This window comes from Acanthopagrus latus, chromosome 20 (genome assembly GCF_904848185.1).
Source record: "Acanthopagrus latus isolate v.2019 chromosome 20, fAcaLat1.1, whole genome shotgun sequence".
Taxonomy (NCBI): domain Eukaryota; kingdom Metazoa; phylum Chordata; class Actinopteri; order Spariformes; family Sparidae; genus Acanthopagrus; species Acanthopagrus latus.
The window spans coordinates 8,620,645-8,648,153 of NC_051058.1; the positions used below are offsets into that span (position 1 = coordinate 8,620,645).

The following is a 27,509-nucleotide window of genomic DNA, read 5'->3' on the forward strand; positions in this document are numbered from 1 at the left end:
CACAGACAACATTGTTCCTGGGTACAGTAACAACTTAAAAAAATCTTAGAGAATCACACTTTTGGGGACACTATGAAACTTCTTAAAATCCATCACAATCCATCAGCAGAGACAAAGAAAATGAACACCCTCCATCACACACGCTGTGAGCATTCATCAAACTTACCTCAAAGTTCTCGCTGACCTCCTGCATCATCTTCAGCTTAGTTTCATCGGCTGGAAGTTGAAGGACAGAATGTCGCCATCAATCAAACATGCTAATGATACAGTTCCACTTTTCATGGCCACCTCCATGTGCTCGGCAGGGACTTTCAGATCTTATCAGTTTTACTTTCAGCGTCCAGATTGATCAAAAGGTACATTTAGAATCTTACACACACACACACACACACACACACACACACACACACACACACACACACACACACGCACGCACCTTTGACTGGACTAAAGCATATCGCTCTCATCACATCGCCCTTGCTGAGCACAGGTACCCCATCTAAACCATAACTTACTTCATATGTTAATATATTGAGAAGTTTAAGAAATGTGTTCTTAGAAATGCTACCTTTAATTGGTCAAATCCAAACAAGAACTATTAAAACACCCTTTTAATTTCTGTGGGGGATTACTACATTTAATCCCACACTAATACTTATTATACAAGCATCTTCTTTCTACTCTTAATAATTGCCAAATAATTCAACTGTTGACTTAAAGTAACTGTCAGCCAACTAGGATGACACCTTCACTTACCCCCGCAGCATACAGGTAAGTTTAAAAGCATGAAAATAGCATGATGAAATAGAAAACCATTGGCTCTAAATCATTTACCGACTATAACTAATAATTTAAGTAAATCTGTGTTTAATGCTTCAATATCTCGTTGAGATTACTCATGCCTAGCAAAGACATTTAAGGTCTATTAACTTACGTGTGTTGGTGTCTGTGAGTGCTGCCACAAACTGCAGGTACTTCTTCATAAGTGTAGTTTGGTCCACCACAGTGGGGCTTGGTGCAGGCACAAAGGCCATGGTGGCCGCTGGAACAGACTGCACTGTTGTGGAAAAAGGGGGCAGACCGCAGTCTGCACAGATCTCAGACTGATATCATGAACACTGAAGGGATGAGAGGAGATAAGAAGAGAAGAAGAAGAGAAGAAGAGAGCGTCGTCAATCTGCAGAAATTAATGTCAGTTTCTCAAACTTTATGTAAAAACAAGCAGTGTCACGGGGATTTTACTGTCTTTGACAAACAACCAGGTAACAGACACAAACATGCCTCTTTGAGGGCGCACAATGATGACATCATCAAATGCTGCAACTAGCGCGATTTGAACACTACGATGGACATTTCTGAATTAAAAATGGGGTTCTCGGCGTCAAAATGTGGGGTTTTGCATTGCTAAGAGGTCTATCTGTGCATGGTATAAACCCGCAAACGGCACATACAATATTAATTTCCCAAAGCACCTTAGCAACCGTTAGCTTATAAGCTAGCTTTCCCAAAGAAAGAAAGCGCTCGCGCATCCCCTAACGCTAAACTCTGTTTAAGACTAAATAAACACACTCCACAGGGACAAAGCATCCTTTTTCAGACACAAACCTGTTTAATAGCTCGCCCCACATAAGAGGCTATAGAAAACCGCCGATAAAACGCCCAAAGTTTAAAAGAAAAATTGGACCATTTGCACTTACCCAACACGACAGACAGGAAACTGTCGCTCTGTATCCGCCGCGCTCGCGGCGCTGCTCAGTTCTTGCGACCGGTAGAAATGCGTGATATCCCTCCGCGAAGTGCATTTAATATTTTTTTTGATAAATGTATGAATACAGTCTCGTAATGTTTGCTTTACATAGTTATATGCAGAAAAAGTACATAATCGATGTTCTGCTCTGCAAGAATAGGTTTTATTGATTAAAACGAGTTATTCTAGTACAGGCGGAATGATATACACTGAGAACAAGTGGCTATATGACCATCGTTTTCGATGGTCTTGGCTTTCAGGGTTATCAGCGGAGGAAGTAAATTTGCGGGTAACTGCACAGGATCGCCCACCGCTGACGATGGTGTAGAACATTTTTGGTGGTCGTACCCTGTGTGAGAGGTGTAATTTATGTACTTGTAGTAATCCATGTTGGCCTAAAGCATTCAACCACAGCTTGCAGTATTGTGTAAACTATCTATATATTGCATTAAACGTTTGCCAAACGGTGAACTTAGTCAGCAGTTAATGCATGGGAATTACACAAGCAACTTAAGCCTGTAGTTGTGTTATTATCATTTTTGGTTTGTTTACATTTGTAAGCTACTGGCTGTATTTACAGTAAACGAAAGATTTACTGATCTGCTTTAACTTGATGCAACTTATAGAAACTTAAAAGTTTTGGGTTGCCAGGTTGTGAGTGTTGTTTCTTATCCTTATTAATAAAAAAAAATGATCTGAATCTATTTTTTAGATTATGAATTCTGTCAATCATTTATGAAATATTTTAGACAAAAAAAAACAGTGAGACTGCAATTAAAAGTCTTTATAATTTGTTTAAATCATTTTTGGTCTATTTGCTTTTCTTTTATAGGTAAGATATTATTTGGTTGGAGTTATTTGGTCGTCCTTATACATACAAAAATAAAAGAATGCCCATGATCTCTAGGGGCATTTCACAGCCTGGCAACCTAAAAGACCTTGATATTATCGGTATAATAACTGCTGTGTGAAGAATTGTGGTGGATGGGCTATGAGATATGACACTGGAACATACAGTTGAAGTACTAAGCATGGTTTGTTTTTACCACAAGATGGCAGCCCGCTGAAGGAGACAGAAGGCCTGCAAACTCTCAATGATCGGAGATTTGCACCGCTTATAGTAAAACAAACACAATGCAGACCTTTTAGAAATAATAAGCTGGCATAAAATACAACAAACATGGAACTTGCATCCATTTTTTATAAAGATGTGATATAAACTCACATGTTTTTAAAGGAATGAAACTATAGAAAATGGATCTCAGATCTTGATCTTGAGAACTTAGTCCACTGACACAATGCAAGAGGATAGATGTGCAACATTAATACAGGACAGGGGAGCCAGGAGGATTTATTTGTTCCTTAATTATGTCAGAAAATATATTAGAGGATGGGTGCCAAAAATTTGTATTTTCATTGTCACCAAATTAAAGTTCAAAAACTTTCTTTTTAGCAAACTCTGTGTACACAAACAATGTTCTCAATGCTCGTGTTCATGTGTAGAGACCCTGGTGATACTGTGAACAAAGTTTCATGTTGTGTCGAGCCTTCTTAGTGTTTTAAAAATAGCTAATTTGATGCTATCACTAATTTGCCCCTAGCACTCCCATTGAAAATGAGTTTGACCCAAAAACAAAAATACAGTCCATCTTAAAAGTGCCTCTTTCGTCGTAATTAAGCTTTTACACGAAGGTTTGACTCATATACATTCACACAAAAAAAAAGCCTACGCTGCATTTTGGCGAGAGTTTCACTTTAAGGTGCATTCACACTTCTGTAGTGCATAATTGGCAATATGGCAGCAACAAAGCTTGAGATATTTTCTCATAATGCTTGTTTTAATGGAGTTGGAATTAATAGGAAAAAATGCTCATTATTTAACTGGCCTGGTCTATCAAGCCCTGCTTCTGCCCGCTTGCTTTGTTAATGGGTTTTAATTCATAAGTCTGTCCTTCACAGCCTCCCACTTCATATGTGGACCCACGGGCAAAAGACTGCAGAATGAGATGTTCCTTTCACTGAACGTTGTATATAATGTGAAAGGTAATTTGACATATAATGTGACATTCTCATTCTCTTTCTGGCTCCGTTCCCTAAGTAATAATGATCTGCTAAAAGATGTTTGTCTCAGGCTTATTGCGCTGTCCTGTTCATTTCATTAGTGTTTTTTTTTTTTTCTGACAGGGGCTTTATCCTGAGAGGGGAGAGTGGATGACACACTGGTTCTCCGGCTCTCCAAAAACCACTCATGTGTCCATTAGAATTGTGTTTCCTCGGTGCGCTGCTGATGCCCCGATGATGAAGCCGGATCACCCCTGCATTATTTCTCACACATAAAAAAAAAGTGCACTTTCCTTGAGACCTTGTCTGAAACATCAACAATGCCCTGGGAATCTATTCATGCACCCAGAGTCCCTAATGCGTTCATTCTTTTTACCAACATGTGCTCATGTGGACTGCAAAATAACAGCCTCAGTGAACCAGCAGGTGCACATCTGTGTAAAAGACTCTGACAGCTCTCCACTTTGTGAATGGTTGTTAATGGGAATATTAATTTAATGAGTGTTGTCCCCAATGAAATCAAAGCTGAATTTTCGATCTCCCGGAGCTGTTTTAAACCAGCTGCGGTTGACGTTGAAACTGGTACGTGCCCTTTTGTCTTTGTCACCTGGTGACCACAAAATGGGTACCATGTCAGCGCAACATATCCTGCGCCCAACCGAGGGAGGCAGAGTCTGTCACCAATCACAGTAATTGGTTCTCACAGGCTTTGCAAAGCTACCAAACCCTGTGACCAGCAAACTGAAGGTGTTGATGGTCAGTCGCTGCTGCCACATCTTGCTCCTGCCTCTTCTTTCTTTCTTTCTTTCTTTCTTTCTTTCTTTCTACATAATACAAAAACTACATTTATCAAAAGCATGCTAACCAGCTACTGCCAGCCTGGCCTTTCTCTTGAGACCGCACAAAGCTCCTAGTCTGGACCGCTTGCCGCGCGGCTAACCGAGCTAACTAGCAGACGATATCTACAGTCGGCAGCAGCTGGCGTATAATCTGGTGACATGCCACCCCCTGTTCATTTGGAGAGTGTTTGCATTGTGTTCCATTTAAGTGTGATTTCAAACGTACCAAAACTGGAAAATGTTTACCTTCATTTATCAAAATACTTTCAAGTACAATTTTGAGGTACTTGTACTTGATAATGTCCATTTAATTCAACGTTTTACTTCTTCTCCACAACATTTCAGGGGGAATTGTTGTCATTTTTACTCCACGACTTGTATTTGCCAACAGTTATCGGCTACTTTCAAGATGACAAGAAAAGACACATTGTAGTCCAATCAGCCTCAGCGTGAAAAGAACACGTCCTTGGCCGGTGCACAGCAAGCGGCATCCGCTTGAATGCCACGGAGGACCCAGGGTTTCTCAGCAGAACATTTAATTGTAACAGTATGGTAAGTGTTATTTGCTTGACCTGTTTTTCCTTTTAATATTGTGGCTGATCACTGTAAGCTTACACAATACACTGTACTGTGTAAGATTAAACCAGTGGTTTGAATCATTACTTAGTGCAGTGGATGTTTTACCAGTCTCCAAGTCCCCAGGCCACTGAAGCTGCACAGTTTCTTGCTTTGACTGAATTATCGGCAACCTTCTGGTGAAAACCCAGTGCACTTACCAAATAATATGTACTTAAGAGTCTCTTACTAAAATAGTTTAATTAACCTTTATTTATTTGGTGAGGGTTCATGAAGAGCAATTCTGTCTTTCTCAGGAACACCCTGATTACATCCACACATTTACACCTGGAACACTTTTAAGGTGAAAATACCCAAATGTCACCTAAAGTTAAACATTGCTTTTCCTCTCTCCTGTGCCATTAATCATGTCGTGACCTCCCCATATTGCTTCATGACCTTTTGGAAGGTTGGGCACCTTGACTGGGAACAAAAGTTCTAAACCACCTGTGTGTGCACAGTAGTTTCAACTAGCTCCACTTCGACCACTGACATGCTTTTCATGCATTGATGCATCAGGAGTATTAAACAATTTGTTGTATTAGTGCTTTTTCCCGAGGTTACTTCCCTGAACGCTCCCTCCACCACTAGTTTAAAAAAATAAGATATGAAAACGACACTTTTCATATGACTGGGTTAAAAGAGCAGAACACTCACAACATGGGACACTGACTGGCTGACGACCAAAGTGATTTAACCTATGTAAGTAAAGAGTACCTTTGGAAAAAGGATTTCCATTTCAAATGGAACAAAGTGGCCCAAACTGACGGATTCTGGAAAATGTTTTATTGCCATGAGTCAGTCACAACAGTGTACTGATGTGATGTACTGATGTTAGTTTGAAACTGCCCGTAAGACTGTCAGCCTTTAACAACGGTGAAGACATTGCATGTGATCACTTGAATAATTTACTGACATGTCTTTATTTTATTGTTTATTAAGAGCAAATAAGACTTCCCCATGGCTGCGCTGTTTCAAATGACTAAATAGGAAAATGTGTGATCGGTGAATAAAACCAAACTGCTTCCACTGCCTTAACAAAGCCCCTGATTGACTGCGTGATTTGGGGCATGGTTGGACGCCATGTTCAAAGCACAGTGGTATGTCTTCCAGTCTGCACACCAGGCTTTATTGACCTTTCATGGCCAGGCAGGCAGCTGCTGCTAATTGTTTACCAACCACATCCTGTTTCTCCACTGCTTGGCTTATCGAAGAGACTCACCTGCATTAAGATTGATTTATCATATTTTGACTGCTGGGAAAAACGTGATTCTGGCCTCAAATGGCCTCGAGGCTTCTGCATGTTTTTCAAAATGTGCTTGTGAAGCGCCAGCGTCACACATCTTTCCTCTCTGTCCGGAATTCTAAAGTTATTTCACTGATTTTATTAAGTGACTGTGTTCTGTTTTTGCATGTTACATTTATCTATGACTTTATACTGTACACACTCCAATATGTCACACGAATATCACCCACATAACAAAATACAAGTGAATCAGTGGTGAAAATGTTGTCAGGCAGACATATTGAGTACAGCACATAACTAAAATTTCAAATAACCAGAATCAGAATACTTCATTTATAATATGAAATGTGTTCTGCTTTCACATATCTGAGACCAGATTAAGCCAAACCTAATGGAATTATCTTATTATCTAGTTTACAAAGGTTCACCATAAAATCAAAATTAGGTCATGTTTCATATGGAGCTTTACGGAAAACCAGTGTTGCCGCACTCACCTAAACAACTTAAGTAGACTGGGACATGTTTTAGAACATACAAAAACATCATAATATGGCTTTAACAACTCATTGTCAATCCAAGTCTTGGGAAGCCCATAGACAACAGCTTTGAGAAGACAGTTTTTTCATCGTGAAAAAGATGAAAATGACATCTTTGAAATCGATGTGGCCTCAGAAGATTTGAATCATGCCAGCAGACATGTATGGAACCATCTGTATGGTCCCCGTCTGCTCCAGTTGTTGCATGTTGCTGACTGCATGCCAGGGATGTTACTGACGTCTTTTCAAATCAATTTGCCATCTTTTAGGCTCTGATTAGATCGGAGAAAGCTACAGGCGGCCATGCAGTCATGGGCGTGCAGTGTGAACAGGAGAGGGCCAAGCATAGAGCTCTTCTGGTGTCGAGCACTAACGTAGAGGAGGTGTGACTGCCAATCCGAACTGTCTCTAGTCTGTTTGTGAGAGAGTCCAATATCAAATTGCACGGTTTGGTACTCAAGCACAGAGTGTTAAGTTTTTCCAACCAGGTTAACGAGCGAGATGAATGTACAGGTGAAGACAACTAACACCATCCTGATGTAGCTGTTCTTGTCCTCAGTGTGTGTGGAGACTGATAGGAGGATATGGCACGATCCTCTGTGGATATGTTAGTTCTGACTGCATACTGAGCGCACACAGTGTTTCGCTGTAAAGCTCCAGAAATGCTTTCCACCAGCATGAGGATGAGTTCATCATGACTGAATTATTATTATTATTATTACTATACTAGTGATAATGCTAATAATAATAACCATGATACAAACCATTTAAAAAATTTAATGGTTATACAACAAATGAAGTAAAACATGCGAAATAGAGCAACATAACATACAGCTTTTAACTGAACAGATCCAGGTGCCGGTGCTCCTCACAGAACTCACTGCTTAATTAACTTCCAGCATTCATACATTAACACATGTATGTTCGACCCACCTGGTCGGTGACGTCAACCTACTACGACCAATCAGGGGAGCTTCCACGGACACCTTTTTTCCCGATAATCCTCTTTCCTTAGAGGAGCTGTCCGATCAGCGCCACTCTACGCGCTCGGTTTGTGCCAGGAATAGTCCCGTTACAAGCCACATTACCAGGGCTTACAGGGAGAGAGAGAGTCACCCCTGATCCGATTTTCTGCCCACACTTTTCTCAATTTGGCCGCTCAGACATGGCGTAGTAGTAGTTTTACCTGATTTTGTTGTAGATTTGACCCTTTTGGTGGGGGGGTGGACCTGTTTTGGGGTGCGCTTTTACGCACTAAAAGTTGAGAGTGGATTACGTTAGAGAGAGTTTTGATTGTTTAGTGTTTGGCTTTTTCCACTTCCCCCTCGACTTTCCATGAGGGTAAACGCCGCCATGTCTTCCCTCTGGTGCGGACTGTTGTGTTTGTGCGCGCTCGGCTGGAGTCAACTAGCGAGCGGCCAGCCGGACGATGGGAAGAGGTACATCTGCCGGGCAGTACCCCTCAGCGGCGACGCCAGCTGCCCCGTGACATTATTGCCCGAGCTGAACGCCGGGAGCCAGGAAGAGGAGCTCAGGAACACGGTCATGCAGCTCCGAGAGACAATTCTACAGCAGAAGGAAAACATTTCCAAACAGCTCGGCACCATCAACGAGCTGACCACCAAGCTGTCGCTCTGCGCCTCGGCCACCGACGACAGGAAGTACGACAAGGCGGGTAACTGGGGTAAAGAAAAGCAAAACACAATGGGGGATGTTCCCAGAGATCCGAATGACAGCATCGAAAGCCTTGGGAAAACCATGCAGGGGCTCAAGGACCGGCTGGAGAACTTGGAGGTAAGTCGGCGCCAGTTGCGCAAAGCGTACATCCTGTGCCACGGCCACGCGTAAGAGCACCGTTTGCTTCTCCATACGGATTTATAGGATTACGACACATTGTGGACTCACTGCTCACCCCTGAGAACCATTATAGTGCCCGTAATGGAGATCAAAGGGGAAGCCTCTCTGTAGGCGGCAGATTGATTATGTAACTGACCTTAAACTTTCTGTTAAGCACGACTTATTTGGTGACAGCAAATGCTTTAAAGGTGCTGTGTGTAACAATATGTAGCCATTTGCACGTATCAGTCATTTAAATTAAGATCTTCCCCCTCTCTTTTTTTCCTATACAAGCCCTTTTTTAAAAAAAAAAAAAAAAAGAAGTTGCTTAATGCTACTGGACTGTGGATTTCTTTGAGAAAGACTCGGGTCAAATTTTCGGTCCAAATGCTGTGACTTTATGCAAGTTCTCCAGTGCCTCTCTCCCCTCTGCTAACAGAGAGTAACAATAACATGTTGATTTTGAAATCAAGTCCAACAGTTGGCTTCCTGCACAAGGTAAAGGTTCCACAGAGCCCATTTAAAGTCAACAGTGTCCCACCCACAATCTTGAAATGATGTTTTGCCAAATGTGAGTGACCTAGATTGTTAATTTCTACCAACTGATTGTTCCTCTCATGTATGATAAATGAATAACTGGCACATGCTGAGATTTGTTTTGGGTTTTTTTTCAACTACCAGTGTTTCCATTCTTGAAACCACATTTGCTTATAACATTCAGATGAATGGCGACTTGTAGAGCGATGATGTAACCCCCCTCACTTGCAGCTGTCATTGTCCCTGACCACCTCCATGCACTTCCTGTCCATCCACCCCTTAGCAACATCAGATGCGGGCCAACGCATCCGGCGCCTCGTTCCCCAGCGAGCTCCGCGACCTGCTGCAGCGCCGGCTCGGGGAGCTGGAGAAGCAGCTCCTGAAGAAAGTCAGCAACCTGGAGGAGGAGAAGAGCATGCTGTCCAACGCCACGGCCGCTTACAGGCTGAAGACGGAGAGCACGCTGAACGCCCTGGTGGAGAGGATCAGTGAGCTGGAGAAAGGTAATGCAACACATCATCGTGTGTCCAACTGTTCAGATAGAGTCAGAACAAAAAAAGGAGGGGACTGGATAAGTCACCTTGAATATGCAGAAATGTGCGAAGTTTAGCCGGCACTTCCAGCACATTGACACACCCTTGACGTTATAAAAAGCATGCATGAATCTACTAACAAGGAGGAGACAGAGGAAGGCACTCATGGGAATAATAGAGTTAAGAGGGTCTGATGAGACAGTGAACAAGGCTGCACATTTCTTGCAAAGGGGCGCTTTGTTGAGGCTCTGTCTGAGTATTAACATAAAGCTATGTGCTGCTGTTGTTTCCTCACTTTCATCCCCTGGCAGTCATTGACAATTTTATGGAACACCTCTCACCTCTCCCTCCCTCCCTCTCCCTTTGTCTCTCTCTCTCGCTGTCTTTCTCATTACAGGGGGAGGAGACTTCAAGTCCCCAGAGCAGTTCAAGCTCTCCCTCCCCCAGCGGACAAACTACCTGTACGGCCGCATCACCAAGACCCTGCCAGAGATGTACGCCTTCACACTCTGCATGTGGATCAAGTCCAGTGCCACTCCCGGCATAGGGACGCCCTTCTCTTATGGTGTACCAGGGCAAGCGAATGAGATCGTGCTGATCGAATGGGGCAATAACCCGATAGAGCTGCTCATCAATGACAAGGCAAGCAGTTTGTGGTGACCTAAACCTACCGGACCTGTGGGGTATATAATACACTGACAACTTAGAAAAAGACAGAATAAATTACCAAAATACAATTCCAACAGGAGCAGGAAGAAATAAAACGTATATTTCCTGCCCTTCACTTTTTTTAAAGGTGCAGTATGTAAGAAGTGACCACCTGTTGAATTTACACTGAAAACAGATAGTGGGCAGCATAATCACTGGACTAACCGCTGCAAACTGTAGCTGCCATTAGTTAGTTGCCCATGCAGCTAATGGTCAGGACTGGAAGTTTGGAGAACTGGGGAAGTGATGTTGTCTACCAGCACACTAGCCAGTCGCACAGGAGCTTTATATAGGGACAGGAATGCGGCTAGCTGGTTATCATGCGATCTTAAGCATATCTTTGAAACACAATACAAGCACATCATAATGTCAGAAGTGTTATTGAGATTTTATTGATAATTCTATTTGGGTTTTTTCACCTAAATTTCTTATGTGACAAAATAAACAGCAACATGTTGGAAAATTCACAGATGTCATTAATATATATGAAAATGTTTTGGGCCCGGAACCAACCCCTGTGGAACTCCACATTAACCTTCTTAAACTCTAACTTGTCACCAGTATACTGTTCAAATTGCTTTCTATTTTCCAAATGTGAATGGTGTCCCAATCCCATAAACAGGAATTTCGATGATAACTAATGGTGGTCTATCATGTCAACCTCATTTTTTAAATCAATAGATGCCCCAGTGTGTATTGTTTACTTTCCTTGCGCCGCTAAATCCAACCACTCTGTATGTTTGTTAGCCATCACAAACTGTATCCTTTCTTTCAACAACCATACCTTACATGTGTTTTATAAAAGCAATCCATAACTAAATGCATTTTGTTTGGACCACAGGTTGCTCAGCTGCCCCTGGAGGTGCGTGATGGAAGGTGGCACCACATCTGCATCTCCTGGACCACACGGGACGGCCAATGGGAGGCTTTCCAAGATGGTGAAAAGCTGGGAACTGGCGACAACCTGGCAGCCTGGCACCCCATCAAACCGGGAGGAGTCATCATCCTGGGGCAGGAGCAGGTAAGGAACGCCAGCAGGACCCCAAAGTCTGTGACAAAATTACAGATAGGACTTTGAAGTGTTTGATGCATGCTTGTGTTTGTTGGGTTAGTCAGTACTCCAGGTCCTTTGTCGTGATCAAAGTAAGCAGCCACTTACCAGGAATTACATCATCAATGACTTCTCTTCTTTATAAAGTGACATTAGGTCTTTTTTTTTTTACATGGAACAGGCTGAAGAAAACTAACAATGCACCAACAACCAAAGCCACTTCAAAGTGTAATGTCAAGTAGTTCTACAGATAAGCCGAGTTATTTATGAAGCATCTTTAAAAACTGCAAAGTAAATCAAGCGGACATGAATCAGCAGTGATAAGGAGGTGGCAGGTCATCATGACAGAACAAAGACAGTGAACCGCTCACTCCCCTCAGACGCTGATGTCTCCCTCTGAGCCAATCACCTCTGATCGGAAATCAGTTCAATCAGCAGTTTTTAAAGATAGTTACACTTAACTTACACTAACACTTAATCGGCTGTTCAAAGTTTGCAGCTATCCAGGTTGACATTTGTGGTTTTAAAAGTCCAACGTTATGTATATTTTTTATGTTCATACTTTTATTTTGGGCGCTATCAATAAACAACATTATTTTTCTCATATTGGTTCATTGCTGCAGCACCTCTATTCACCCCCTGGCTGCTCGCTCTGCTCTGACTGGTCAGCTCTCCCAGGCCTGAGCAGGCACAGCAAAAGGTGCCTAACACTGCTGGACTCATGTCCCCCTCTGGATAAACTGAAACCACAGGATCTGATTTTAGGAATATGTAGCTCCATCATCATGGGAAAAAACAATTGTAATCAGTTAAACAAGTCGGCTTTCGACCACACCTGAACTCTCAGTTCAACGAAAACGGAGCTTCTCCTTGTGTGCATGTTAGCATGCTTATGCCTCAGTCAGCTCCAGTCAGCGTCACCTCAGAAATGTCCGGACATTTACACAGTTTTATGTTCCTCAGCATTTGTAACATCAAACAGAATGGAGAATAAACACACATTAAATCCAAAAGTTTAATGATGAGTCCATCCATAGTCCTGCAGACTGCCTCCTCTACCCCATAAAGATAATTACCTTTGATGTTGTTGTTGCTGTTGATGCTGTTGAAATGTACATCTCGCCGTTTATGGCCCTTACAGGACGTGGTGGGTGGGCGATTCGACGCCGGACAGGCCTTCGTGGGCGAGCTGAGTCAGGTGAACATTTGGGACCGCGTTCTGAAGCCGGTCGAGGTCCAGTCTATGGCTAACTGCAGTTCTTATATGCCTGGGAATGTGATCTCCTGGCTAGCGAGCAACGTGGAAGTGTTTGGGAGGGGAGCGTTCAAGCGGCCCCTGGAGATGTGTCAGGAGCGACTGCCCAATGCTTAAAACCCATCTGTACGCCTCTCTTTAGATTAGCTGCTGTTTCCCATCACTCAGCACCTTTTTGTATTGTCTGCTCTCTGACCGCAGGGCTGCTTATGGATGTTGTGTTACATTAATGTTTAACAAATTTTATCTATCTGCTTGGCTCAAAGAGTTGTTTGAAATTTGTGACAGGGGTTGGGTTAGATTACTTTAAAATGTCGACAGTAACTGAAAAACAGAGTACTAGAGATGAGCAAGTATCTGCATCTGTTCCATCACCTAAATTATCTGTGTCTAGACTCGTACTCGGAATGAGCGGGGCTGAAAGCAGAAGCGTGTGGGGCTAACAGGAAGTTGACAAAAAAGCCTGAAAATGATGTGGATTGATCAGAAGTTGCTATATTTGTTATTTACTTGAAAGCTATGAAGAGAAAAGCCTCAGAGCGGAGCTTCAGATCAACGTTTTTGATCAAAAGAGTGGGAGAAATGTTTACAGAGCGAGTGTTTTATACACTCGAAATAGGGAAATTCATTCAGATGCACAATGAGAATTTAGCACTAATATTGACACTTTTTTCTTGATACACTAATACTCATTCTTATTCAAAAGAACTTTATCTGTGTCGGACATCCCTTTTAACGGAGTGTTCAATCAACCCTACAGATAACTAACTATAACATGTGACGTGCTGTCAAAGAAAAAAAGAGGCCATTTTAAAAGAGATAAATGTAATCAAGTAATCCTCGACTACAATCTAAATCCACATTTTTTCTAAGGTAATCTGGTTTAATTTTTTGTAATCTAATTACTTAATCCCTATTACATTTAATCCGTAAAAGAGACCAACCCTGGGATCTGTTCAAATCAAAGCTGCTGTGAGCATTGTTGTCAGTTTAGCCTACTTCCTGTCCGTTTTGCAGTGACTCGCCCCCTCCCTCCTCTCTACGTCACCACGCGAACGAGTGGGCAGGACCGCCCCTTTAAGGAGTTCTCTGTCCTGATTGGATAAAGTGGGCAGGGACAGAAAATGGAAAAGAAAGTTTGAAGAAATATCACTTGCGGCAGCTTTAAATGCCTGCATCCAAATTACATAATGTTTCCACAATAACATCCGTGGCTTTGTGAATGTGTGGACGCACCATATTTCAAATAGCGTGGAGGCTGAGCACCATCATCAGCTGGAGGCAATTAGGGACTATACGTATTTCTTTACCATTACTAAGGCACTTAAATCGTTCAGTCCACCCACCTCCATGGTTAAAGGTCCCCTCAGGTGTTGGTGCTAAGACGTAATAGTCATCCCTATCTCCGCACTCACCGGCTTTGGAGTAATGAGAATCCACTCTAGTTCTGCACAGTTGCACGCATGAACCGCTACCACTGCAAATACACCGAGGTGCGGGCTAGCTTAGAGTTTGCAGGTGACATGTGAGTTGGCGTTGCGTGCCACGGGAGTAGGAGGGAAGATTAAAGGTCTGGCTAATGTTATGTCTGTTACTTAATGAGGAAATGGGCTTAGAGCCAACATCGATCAAACCTCTGACCCTGACATGTTCAGTCAATTTTAAGGGGAATATAACCGGTGAAGTACAATATGGCATCTTAGCAGTCATGGGCTCCTGGCTGGTATGTTGGAGCATGTGTGCAATAGACTTATTTCTCTGGTGGAAACATACATTGATTTAGTTTTCTAGCTTAGCACTGAATTAGAAAAACTCCACCCTTTTGGGAAGCTTCATTCTTGGCATGCATAGCTGATACCAGTGATACTAGTGAGTCTATCACAGTGCTCTTTTTTTTTTCTTTTTTTTTTTTTAACTTGCCTTTCCCGTTTGAACAAAATCTATTTAACTGGTGAATCATGTTGAAAATATATTCATTGCATCAATGTTGTGAAATATTTTTATTTGTGATTTGTGATTTTGTTGCGGTGTCTAACCAAGCAGTCAACGGAAGAAGAAGACTTGTCAAAAAAGATGTTTTAAAAGTACATTTATGTGTAGTGTGATTTTCATTATTTAGTGTTTTTTATTGTAATCTCAATTTTAAGCACATAAATGGTCTTATTTATTTATTTATTTTTTCTAATGTGTCTTGTGGCCTTATGGAGAATTAAGTGCCAATGAATGTTCTGCAAATGTTGACTTTGCCAATAAATCAAAATGTGGAAAAAAAAAAAGAGAATGACTGCTGCAAAAATGAATATGTAAGTGTCTGTCTTTTATCTGTCAGCCAGTATATTGCAAGCTTCAGATTAATCAGCACATTTCCTGTGAATAGTTTTCATATTTAAAGGTGCAGTATGTAAGATTTTTTTGTTGAAAAGATTCAATTCAACAAGTGACCGATTCTTACATAAAACATTTTTTATTTTAATTTATTTTAATTTTTGTTTTTTTTTAAATTTCAACACAATCATAGTTTCTATGTGATGACGTCTATGTTTTGTGTTGCAGAGACATCGACTGAAGTTAGCATTGCTAACAAGCTAGCCTAACCAACACTTCCTCTGTGTCCTGAACTCCCAGTCTGGACCACTAGCTGCATGACAAACTGAGCTAACTAGCTAATAACAGCTATAATTACCAGCAGTTAGCGGTTACTTTTGTGATATGACCCCTATTTGTTCTAAGAATGAATTTAACAGGTGGCCAGTGCTTACGTACTGCACCTTTAAAGAGTCATGTGAAATAAATCACAGGACATGAATTAAGCTGAGTCGTTGTTTAAGCATATCGCCGATCTACAGCAGTTTAAAATCACCTTGTTTCTGTTTAGCAGTGTTTGTCAGTCTGTTCAGGTGACACATGGGCAGTTAATTACACAGAGCTGAGCAGGATCTTTAGACTCAGATGGCTCGGGTCAAGACAACAGGTGTCCTGGGTGGCATTAGCAACGCTTAACAGATGACCGAGGCCAGAAGGTCGCGGGTGGCGTCATAGACACACTCCCTCATACGGAGCAGCTCCTTCTGACCACATTCTGCTCTGGGATACATTTTGAATTTAAAAAAAAAGGGGCCATGATGTAAAAACTAGAATAAAACGCAAACTCAAAAACATAATGTTTACCAGCTCTTCAAATGCAAGCTGAACATTACACTGTATGGTTCTCTGGAGACAGGACCAGAGCTTGAAGATTGCAGCCTGCACTCAATGATTTCTTGTTAAGTCATCTGATTAATTTGTGTTATTCACGCAGGCTGTTTTTCATGTGGCCTCGCCTGAGCACTAAATTTATGTTGCCTGAATGTTCATGTCAGACGCTGCTTTGTTCCGATCTTCAAAACATGCCGTTCTCCAGCAACAGAGGATGCTCTGTATGTTACGGCCTTTTATCTTTGCTGTAATGAAGGAAAAAGCAATAACATAAAAGTCTCCACCAGGCTTTTCACCACTGAAATCAATCATTCATGGTCATGGAAATGGAAAAACGGAGATGTTGAAGGCCACATTGAATCAGTTCATACTTTATTAGCCTGTGTTTCTTTTTTTGTGTGTTTTTACAGGATGAAAATGGACAAAAACAGGGTTGGTTGGTTGGTCAGTTGATGATCTAACAAATGCTCCAAGTAACATAAAGAAGAGGTGTTTTGAAGAGTCATTCTCACAAGCAAATTACCTTGAACCTCGAGCAGCACACACGCAGTGTTTGCAACGGTAAGGCTCAGGGCTTTTCGTTATTTGGAGAAAAGCGTGTTGTGGCTGGGAGCGCTGGTCCGCCACTTTGCTCCAAAAGGAGGAGGGGCATGATGACTTGCTCTTACAAGCGATTTACCTTGAAACTAAAACAGCACAGAGGTGCAAAAATGTTCTGTAATAATCACATGAGGCTCAAGTGAAAATAGAAATAACAAAGTGGAAAATGTTTTTTTTCTTGGAGTAAGCTGAACATCACAGATACAGGAAGGTTTGACAGTCACTCGATTAAAAGCTGCACTAAATATAATGAACTATATGCAACAGTTTCTTTTTATGGACAACAGAGTAACTAACTGTGTCTAATATGAAAGGTGTCACACAGATGGACAAACACACACACATGGATGATCACCTGACTCTCACCTTTACGGAGCGTTTTAGTGTCCTTCAGCTCGTTGTTTTGGTTCAGTCCTATACAGGCTTTTCACTTGTAATAATCACTACAGCTGTTAGAAGCTGCTGCCTGACAACAAACGTACACATGTAATGAGTAGATTTCATTTTCGGATGAGGACTAATTCCATTTTCATCTACAGTGGGCAGATGTTTCCACTAATTACGCTCTTCAAACCCACAGCACAATAACCTGTTCGCCACTAAACAGCAGAAAGACAAAGTTAGCGACCTGCTGGGGAACATAGCTTAGCACGTAGTCCTTACTGAGCCAGATATTTTCTTCAGGAGTTGGTGGAAACTAAACCAGAGCTACAAGTGAACTCCATAATTCCAAATAAACTTTAATTCCAGCTCCACAAAGTGATAATGTATCAGTCATAATTTCATATCTTGTTCAGCTGTTCCCAAATGGAAAGTGCTTCTTAGAAGTGAATGCTGCTTTGAATGCTGTGGTTTTGTTTGAGGATTTTAAGCAGCACATTTATAATCACAGAGCCACCAGTTGTCAATCCAACCATTCTCCTGAAAGGCCGATACATCTACTTTTAGTCCGTGTTTACAGAAACAGGAACGCATGTAAGTCTTCAATAAAAAGAAGAGTTAACGCCCAAGATTTTAAGAAAGTTATGCTTATAGCCACAAGCTGTTTAAAATTTGGGATGTATTAAAGGGATTTTTATAAAAGATTATCTGGCTTTTGCACAGAACACCTTCTTTTTAGCCAAACAGCAATCAGAGGGATCAGAAACATTACTAATCCTTCTCTTTCTTTCTCATTTTGACACATGAGACAGCTTCAGCAGATGTGAGCGAAACAGAGAAAGTTAACTATCAGAGTTAAAAGCCACCTGAAGACTTTAAACACAGCAGTGCTCTAGCTCAAGGTCGATCCCCTGATGGAAGTCAAGGGCTCCTATTATCACCGGCAGCACCCTACAGTATCTCTGACAGCTGGCATTCATCAGGAGACTCACAATTAATAATTTCATGACATCTCTAACAGAGGACAAGCTGTCATAAACACCATCAAGGTACTAAATGGCACGAAAATAAAGTGACTGACGTCAGCGCAGCTGGAGAGGATTCAAGGATTTTGTTTTGTGTGAGGTTATCCTGTGTTTAATTCAGTTGTATTCAGTCGTTTCCCTCCTGACACTGACATTTTCTTTTAATGTTGCTGTCTGATGGATTGCGAGGACATTTGATGCAAACATTTACACTGCCCAGTGGATGAATCCTAATAATTTGTCGATCCTCTGACTTTTTATCTCTCATGCCAAAAACAGATAAACAATTTAACTCTTCCAGTGAAATATGTTTTTCTACAAGTCAGAGGGGTTCAAACTATTTTTAACAGCCAGTGAGCTTTACATCCACGCGCTTAGGTGAACATTATTCGACAACCTTGCACCCTTCTGGATGACTAACTTTAATCTAGCGTCATCGTCAGGTTATGTGTCCAATACTGTGGATTTTACAACCAAGTACGTGCCATTAAAATCAGACATTCGTGTTTAGTGGCTGGCATTAGCATTTATTTCAAGCCACTGCTGTGGCATTGATGGCACATCCTCACAGAGCTGCCAGCATTGCTGTAGACACTTGTGCTCTGTCCCAAATCCATAAAACATATGATTCTAAACACCTTTTTGGTGTTCACACTTGAAAAATGACCAAAAAAATGCTTCCTTAAAGCTGATGCCTCTACGCATACTAAGTATGTTTGCTTTACTCTGCACAAAGGAGATGGTGGAGCAAGTCAGAGCTGACAAAAATTCAAATTGCTCTGAAGATATCTTTGAAAATAGATCTCAGGAAAAGCATATTTTTGTTCCTCTCTGTGAAGTTTAATTGGCATTAGCTTTCCAAATGATTGACATCAGACATTGGATGCATAATTTATATTGTTTGCTTCTTCTGCAAAGTAAAATTATGTGGATGTTTTTTGTATAATGGCTGCTTGAACAGTGAAGTCTGAGTGAGTGTTTAAGTTGCCTTTTGTGTATTTGCTGTTGAATTTTATATTTGATGTATTTCACAGGCACATCCAGGGACAGACATTGTAAATTTGCTTATGCTGCAAATTCTGTGGTGTGTGGCATCAGTTTATGCCACATACATATATACACATATACCAGTAAACAATTAATGAATTAATTAATTAGATATATTGTGGTGATAAGTATGTCGTACCTGCTGTGGCCTACATGCCACAACGTGTAGATCAAAATTAACCTTACTGTAAAATGGATTATATGGTTTTTAAGTTTGTTTCATATATTTAGGACTGCAAGAAAATGGTTCTAACAAGTGAACATGTATTTTATTATCATTCTATAATGTAAAGCAAAGCAAGGAGCAAATTTATAGGTCGACATGAAAAAAAATCCATTCACAGCGTGCTTATATTAACACTCATTGTTTAAACATGAGCTGCACTTGTGCTATTAATTTATTATGAGTTGATTTGAATGTCAGCCGAAGCTCTGTGGCTCATTAATTGATCACCATTAGCTGAATAACAAAAATGCAGAAAGCACTTGACCTACCGGCTTACTGAACAACAGTGACTCAACCATTCATAACCATGGCTTAAACCATAACCTTAAACACATACAGGTGCTGCTTATGCAACCACAGTAATAATATCCTATCAGGTGCACTGGTCATTCACAGCTATATACAACGCTATTCAAGATGAAATATTGCGTCATGGGTGCATATATGCAATAAAAGTCATTAAAATGTGTCACATTATTTAAAAAGCTTCACAAAACACAGAAATAAGAATTCAGATATGTCACAGAATACACAATCAAGTCAAACACCTAAATATCCCAGTCCAATTCTGAGTCTGTGACATGGTGATAATGTGGAGGATGAGAGCTGTTTTTTCTAATGTGACGCCATAATTTGTGCATCGTCTTCTGGCAGATACCCACATGTACCTGTAGTCACACTCACCAAGGTGGTTAAGAGGAGTATTGAGTCCCAAACTCCAGCAGGAGCGGCTCTTTCTCTCCCATCTCTACGTTGGAAAAGTTAAAAAGAATTGAGCTTTGGCCTTCAGAGTCCTGGTTCTTCAGGAATAATGCATTACCGGAAGCAGCCATCTGAAAAATGTCCATACGAATGTCAGTCAGCTTTAAAATACATATTAGTTCGAAAGTTGCTTTTAGATTGAAGAAAAAGTTATGAAGAATTCCAGTCAGTCCCATCACAGCTCCACGTTTCCGTGCTCAGGTGTAATTTATTTCTGGGCTCAGAGAGCCTCCCTGTGGTCATAAGCTGCATTCAAGTGCAATCACCCAAACTCTTTATAAAGAACTTTGGATTCTGTTCATCAGAGCGAATGAAAACATACATGAATAAGTGGTTACTCGTGTCACTTTCACCATCACTTCACCTTACTTAACCAAAACAATTCCCAAATGCACCTTGGATGCTGTAAAGCCAAATATTGATCTTCTGTTTCATGTCCTTCATTCAGTTCTTATCCCCAATTCCTATCCCTTTAAACCAAGAGTTATATTCAAGTCACTGAAGCATAAATTCACCCAAATTCAGTCATTTTTTTACTCATCCCTGTACTGATGGTGCGTTATGGGGTGTTTCATTGTATAAAAACCATTTGTGGAGCTTCAAAACAAAACAGCAAAGCAGCATTCTCCTAAACAACTAAGGGAGATGGAGACTTGTTTTAAAACATGAATAAACAACCGTATTAAAATGCAAAACATGTACAAGGGCTTTATTTATCTATATTTAGCTATATTTATCTGGCATAATCCAAGTCTGCAGAAGCCCTGATATTCAAGCTGATGTGAATAGACATTATTTACACTCTTGAAAAGCTGTGCTGTTGCTAAATGCAAATGCATTAGCACACATCCCATCCTGCTTGAACTTGCATTTCAAGGGTGTCAATAAAGTCTTTTCAAATCAGTGCTGGAACTGGTGACTTGGATTATGCTCAGTGAGCTGTACGGAGCCATTTTATCTTTGTCTTATTATATTTTTAAACAAGTCCCTGTCTACTTCAGCTCTCGACTTACCATCAACGTAAGGGGTTACATTTTTGGGTGAGCTCATCCTTTAAAGCAGTGGTGTCAAACTGATCCAGTAAAGGGCCATGTGGCTGCAGGTTTTCATTCCAACCAAGCAAGAACACGCCTGATCCAAATCAGGTGTGTTCTTGCTTGGTTGGCTGATTGGTTGGCTGATCCAAATCAGGTGTGTTCTTGCTTGGTTGGAATGAAAACCTGCACCCACATGGCCCTTTACTGGATCAGTTTGACACCACTGCTTTAAAGAATACCCATTATTTGCAAATGACAGTAACAAGTACAATGTAACTTGTCATTGTAAGATGAGACATGCGCAGTCCATCACCTGTGATCTGTTGAAATGACGAGGGCGGCAGGCGATCACCGTGATGAAGGAGAAGGTTGCCACGAGGATGGCAGCACACGACAGGACGAAGAAGATGTGGGTGTTACCTGCAATTAACGCAGAAGCAAACATGCTGCCTGTGAGTGTGCGATCCAGGGTTAAGGTCACAGTGAAACAACATTTCAGCAACGTCTGATTTCGACGTGTCTGTTTCCAAAGGTGGATGTATTTCCATATTTCAACAGCGATCTCGTGTCTTGAATGTTCTGGCTATTCATATTGGTATCAGAATACTCAGAACAACTTTGTTCCATTGTCTCACACGTAAGAATGTGGAAAACATCCCATCCGAAGCGTGTCACAACCATGGTAAAGGTTCATTCAGTATCTGGATGTCGTGAGATGTCAGTATCTCAGACAATCTGATACAGATGCTGCAAGTCACACAGCAGAATAGCAGCAACAGATGTCAAAGACCTCAACACAATGTTCAGATTTTCCTCTGAAAAAGTTGCTGACTAGGTGAGATCGTCTGACACTTAAAGCTGTTAATCATTAGCTTGAGTTGGATCAGAGCTGCAGTGAATCAGCTGAACCCAGGAGTCATGTGGTGAGCAGTCAGATCAATCTGTGCCCGGATTCCTCCATTTACACTGCTCCCCCCTCCACGTCTGTGGAACTAACGCAGCTGAAAGGCACATGGTGAGTTTTATCTGAAACACCTCATGACAAGCTTCTGTTGCTTTCAGGAATCTTTCTGGCTGTGGAAAACTACTTAAAAAAACAACAATAAAAATACACATTCAAATTATCATGAATTACTATCAGTCCCAGATTTTAAATTTTATCGCAATGCTTCAGATCACATAACACCACACACTGAAATATATGGAGGGCTAGTATCGTCTTGCAATTGGCCAGAAAAAGGTTTTTAATCGATATTAAATAGGGGTTTATCAAAAAGTTAATACCTTAATAATTCTGATAGATACAACATAAATAAATGTATGCAGATTTGACTTCAGTTTTTGAAGACAGAAGGACATAAAATTATAGTAGCAAAATTGAATTAATTAGATTACAGCAATTGGTATTCCTGAGTAGATAGAGTAGATTTATGTGAATTGATCCTTTAAGCATCTGCCCCTTAACTGTTTCATGCCCTGTTCCTTTTTTTGCCCACCTTCCTTATCATCGAACTTTTGGTTATGGAAAGTAGCTGTTAGCCTGCAGACATCAGTGTGTGTGTGTGTGTGTGTGTGTGTGTGTGTGTGTGTGTGTGTGTGTGTGTGTGTGCGCGCGTTTGTGTGTGTGTGTGTGTGTGTGTGTGTGCGTGTGTGTTGCCACTCACTGCCTCTCTTGACGTTGAGGCTGAAGGAGGTCTGCAGCTTGCTGATGTCATTGCGGATGGTGATTTCCAGGCAGTGGATCCCGATGGAGGTGAAGGTGTGGTTCAGTCGCAGGGTGTTTTCATACAGCATGCTCAGCGTGCAGCCCCCCGATGTGTCCGGCACACAGTTGGGCAGGACACGCCAGCACACCCACATGGGAGGACTGAAGACACACAAACGTACACATACATAGTGAATATAATTTCAAATCAAAGCTGCAATATGTAGGAAGTTTGTTTGTTTTCTATTCTGTTGATGCTGCTCCCTATTTCTTTTGACAAAGGAATAGACAGGAAGCCTGCTCTTATATACTGCACCTTTAAATGATAGAGAAGTAAAAGGATAGAAGGATGTTCTTATAATTTTATCATTTCCTTCTTGAATTGATCAAAAACATCAGATTTAATTGTGACTGCTTGTTTCTCTGCAATCAGGATAACCTGTTTTTCTATTGCAATTAACAGAAAATTTAAAAAAAAATAAATAAAAAAAAAAAGCAGCTGCAGCTTACCTTCCATCAACATGGAAAGCCAGACTGGTGTTCTGAGATACCTCATAGTCTGAAGGCCCCTTCAGCTCTATGTTTTTAATGGCATCTACAGAATAATTTCAGTTATTAGTCATGTCATCATTTTCTGGGGTTAGTTTAAGCACGACTTCACTTGGAAAGACACAGCATGTAGATTTATACAAATCCATTTTGACTACTAAACATCAAATGAGAGTTAAACATCATTTCACAATTCACATTTGTTATTTAAAGGCACTCTCTTTGATTAAAGGAGCAATATGTAAGAATTTTGGTTCGAAAAACAGAATGTGAATATCAGCTCTGAAGTTATGATGTCTTTGTATTGTGTTGCAAAGATATACATAAGTTAGCATACTAAGCAGCTAGCACCGACCCGGCCCGGTTTGAAACCCCTGTGCGAGTTGTGTAAACACCAACAGTCCCCTAATTCTCCAGACATCCAGTCTGCACTGCTAACTGCACAGCTAACTGAGCTAACTAGCTAACAGCAGCTATTGTTTGCAGCATTTAACGGTTACTCTGGTGATAACCCTGCATTTCCTTTGTATGAATTCAACAGGTGGCCAGTTCTTATCGTTTCCAAAGTAGGGAAGGAGTGACCTGCTTCATTTTATTGACATTCACTGAAACTCGACTAGGAACCCACGACATTACCTCACCGCACCATCTGATCGCTTTTATGCTTCAAGAAAAAACTGCAAATTACGGAAGCACTATGTACTTTTGTACTTTCTACTATATCAATGAGGTAATAACACCAACTCCAAAATGTTTCCATAACTGAATAAACTAGTTGTTCTCAGAGGAAGACAAAGGTCCCCAGAACACTGTTTGCAAGCTAGAAAGGTGGCAGGGTCCGCCAAACAAAAACAAACTAGAACACTATGAAATTTTACAAAAGTTTATTTAGCCTTCTTGGGCATGAAAAGAAAGATTGTCGATGACGATCTTTCTCCTCTGATTACACTTTCTTCACCAAAATCACATATTGCACCTTTAACGCTGAAATATTTGGACTCACCTAGCTGCAACTATTTGTTCATGCCTAAATGAAAAAAAACACAAAACAAAACTACAAACCGAGTACTTGGACATCCATGGAGTAGAAGTCAGTGAGTAGAGGTGCATATTCAGTCACATTCACCCCAACTTTCAGCCGCAGTGTGTAGTTCCCTGATTTTGCGTAATTATAGCGGACCACCGGCTCAGTCCCTTTAATCACCTCTCTGCAGCAGACATCAGATCATACATGAAAGGTAAAGAAAAGCCAAGCATTCATTTTATGTATTTTTTTCAGATAAGGACAAAGTCCTCGTACCCGTTCCCCAGGTCCCAGGTATAGGTGAATTTTGCCTTGCTGAAGCTCTTCTGGGGGTCGAAGAGTTCGAACATGGTCTCAGTGGGGATGTCTGAAGCCAGCTCTCCTGTGTCCCTCACATAGGTGGCATTTCCATCCATCTGATAGAAAACCAACTTCCCAGCGATATTTTCTGTTCAAATAGAAACGGATATATTTATCTGCGACGCCTGTAAGAAAAAGTTGAGATGAGAAATGCCGCGTGACCTACCCAAATCTGTCAAAGGGTCTGCGGTCTCTGCCACACCCAGGACGGCCAGGAGAAGGAGCATCAAGATCCAGGCGACATTGTTTCTGGAAGCACATCCCACAGTTTAAAGAGAGGGAGCAAAAAGTATCAAATATCTTAAATGTAAAAGATGTTACAAGTACCTTTCCATATCTGCGGGTCCTCTCAGAGGACCTCAAACAGAAGATGTTAATCCTGAGAGGAGGTAAAGGCGTGATGAGGCTCCTTCTGACCGAGCACACAGATGAGAGCTGCATGAAGGCTTGAAATTGTCACCATGCGTTTCAATCATGTGGTTCGGGGGGGAAACAACGAGCTTCTGAGTAGGAGGCTCTGGCCTGGGTCACATTCCTCTCAGAGATATCTCTCTGAGATATACAGTATTTATGTGAAAGAAGAAATCAAAACAAAGTTTAGATTTGATAAGGAGGCTGGATACAACTTTGCTATTGGAGATATCCACATGGTGGTGCTATCAACTCAAGAAATAGACAATAGTTCGTTCTAATACTAAATATGCCTTATATAAAAGTTATTAACAGTTCTACGTTCATATTTGATTGTACATTTTGGCATATTGTTTTGACTTTTGTCTCTTGTTTTCAGTAAAGACAATAAATATGTTTAATAAATAAATATAATTGCACATTAAAGAACAAACCGACTGCTTGGGCCAGAGATCCCCTCCCTCTGACCAATAAGGTGTCAGCAATCAAGCTGAGCAAGCCAATGATCAGGTCCAACCTGTTCACATCAGAAACACACACACACACACACACACACAGTGAGAGACTGCTCACACACAACACTGAGGAGGAAAGACAGATCAGCAGCAAATATCACACAATAATTACTCTGAGTCAAACAGGGTCTTATGCTAACCCTAACCTTAGCAAACAGATCTGTAGCTGTGCCTAACAATGGGATGAATACAGTTTCTTTGTCGGCGTCATTGACAAAGACTGCATGCTATTAACGGTCACAGTGGGTTGCTGACTCTTTTTTGTTTGATGACTCTTTATGGCCTCACACTGCCCCACATAAAACTGATTCCAGATCCACATAATGAAGGTAGTACAGATTTTAAATATAAATTAAAGAGAGTGTTAGTATTTGATTGGTACTTTGAGAGAGGAGGTGAATCAGTAATTGTCTGACACTGTTAGACGTCACTTGTTCCCCCGAGGCCTCCGGCTGGGTTAATCCAGCCATGTTTGCAAACATATCAAATATGTTGCAACTAGAAAATGGTGGGTGGTGTATTTCATATTTTCTGGGTCACTTTTGTATGTAAAATGTTCACATTTACATGGTTGATGATAATTTACATCGTGTAAGTGTGCAGCCTTCCCTGAATCTTAATAAGTTTAAGTCACAGCAAAAAAAAAAAATCCCAACTGGTGATTCAGCCCTCATGGCTTTTCAAATGAAGGGGTTTATCGCCCCCATCAGGCCATGGGCAGTAATGTTTTACAGTAAAGTTTTCACAGTTTCACATTGTAAAAACATGTGGCCCATTCAGGGGTGAGTTTATCATGATCTCGGTGGCCAAGTACGTTTACTCAGGAGTCAGGGCTTAAAGGATCGGTTCAGACCAAAATTCATATTCTTTCAGTGTCTACTCACCCTGTTGCCGACTGGAAGTCTTGAAGCTTTTGTTGTCCACGAAACATTTCTGGCAAACAGTGTTCCAGCATTCTCCTCAACAACTGCGGCGGATGGGGACTTGTTTTAAAACAACCAAAAATGAAGGCTTCATAGAGCTCATCTGCCATAAGTCAGGTCACGTAGACAATATATGATACATTTTAATATGTAATCATTTAGGTTGTATAAAAACAGCAATTCACACAATTGACGGCTACATTCAATTCCTTTACAGATTGTTTAACAATATTTTCGTACAAAGCGCGGAACATGTGGCAAAGAAAAGGAAATTGTACTGAATGCGACTCTATGCCAGTATACAGCGTTATCAAAACCAGCTCCACCTCAATCAGTGGCAACATTTGAATGCTGATTATTATCATAACAATTATAAGAATAATCTTAGGTCACCATATATAATGGCAGTGGGGCAATTCTGCATAGTGAGTACTTTTCAAAGAAAGAGTACTTTTTAACGAAATACTCACATATTTTTCCTCTGAATGAAAGAGTTGTAATAAAGTATTACTGCACTGCACTATTGTTAGAATGCTTCTCCTTTAGTAGAGGACCACTACTACACAGTGCTGTCCAGACATTTGTATCACAGCGCTCCCTCTGGGCCAATCAGGGCTGTTGTTTTTGTTTTGTTTTGTTTTGTTTTCAACACAAACACCAATGCCAAAAATGCGTCATGCCTTCAGCGGTTGTTTATTATTTTATATATCTATAACACATGCAGCATCACACGATCTCATAACTTTTTATTACACCTCATGTTTCCATTTGTTTAGCGGCTCTCG

The 27,509-nt window shown here is 41.0% G+C and overlaps 3 protein-coding genes across 5 annotated transcripts in view; 1 reads left to right on the forward strand and 2 right to left on the reverse strand.

The window, feature by feature from the left end:
• Nucleotides 1-1,744, reverse strand: part of LOC119009398 (transformation/transcription domain-associated protein) — a 78,399-nt gene extending 76,655 nt beyond the window's left edge. The window contains exons 1-3 of one of the 3 annotated variants that reach the window (XM_037080623.1): nucleotides 1,698-1,744; nucleotides 935-1,118; nucleotides 167-216 (exon numbers count right to left, since the gene is read on the reverse strand). In XM_037080623.1, the coding sequence (XP_036936518.1) occupies nucleotides 167-216; nucleotides 935-1,034 (150 nt within the window). In that variant the 5' untranslated portion in view covers nucleotides 1,035-1,118; nucleotides 1,698-1,744. Of the gene's footprint in view, nucleotides 1-166; nucleotides 217-934; nucleotides 1,119-1,605; nucleotides 1,625-1,697 lie in introns of those variants that run through there. The other 2 variants (XM_037080624.1, XM_037080625.1) reach the window with 2 other exon arrangements.
• Nucleotides 1,745-8,056: 6,312 nt separating this feature from the next.
• Nucleotides 8,057-15,232, forward strand: nptx2b (neuronal pentraxin IIb). Its single transcript, XM_037080628.1, has 5 exons — nucleotides 8,057-8,838; nucleotides 9,701-9,920; nucleotides 10,348-10,592; nucleotides 11,500-11,679; nucleotides 12,851-15,232. Exons 1-5 carry the CDS (start codon nucleotides 8,380-8,382, stop codon nucleotides 13,079-13,081), a joined length of 1,335 nt encoding a protein of 444 aa, XP_036936523.1. The 5' UTR covers nucleotides 8,057-8,379; the 3' UTR covers nucleotides 13,082-15,232.
• Nucleotides 11,028-27,301, reverse strand: tmem130 (transmembrane protein 130). The gene is made up of 12 exons (XM_037080629.1): nucleotides 27,195-27,301; nucleotides 26,686-26,768; nucleotides 25,721-25,803; nucleotides 25,203-25,427; nucleotides 25,042-25,124; nucleotides 24,792-24,963; nucleotides 24,554-24,699; nucleotides 23,453-23,537; nucleotides 22,902-23,104; nucleotides 21,551-21,657; nucleotides 20,123-20,271; nucleotides 11,028-11,707 (listed from the first exon to the last, which is right to left on the reverse strand). The coding sequence occupies exons 4-11, from the start codon at nucleotides 25,208-25,210 to the stop codon at nucleotides 20,131-20,133; spliced, it is 945 nt and encodes a 314-aa protein (XP_036936524.1). The 5' UTR covers nucleotides 25,211-25,427; nucleotides 25,721-25,803; nucleotides 26,686-26,768; nucleotides 27,195-27,301; the 3' UTR covers nucleotides 11,028-11,707; nucleotides 20,123-20,130.
• Nucleotides 27,302-27,509: the final 208 nt, after the last annotated feature.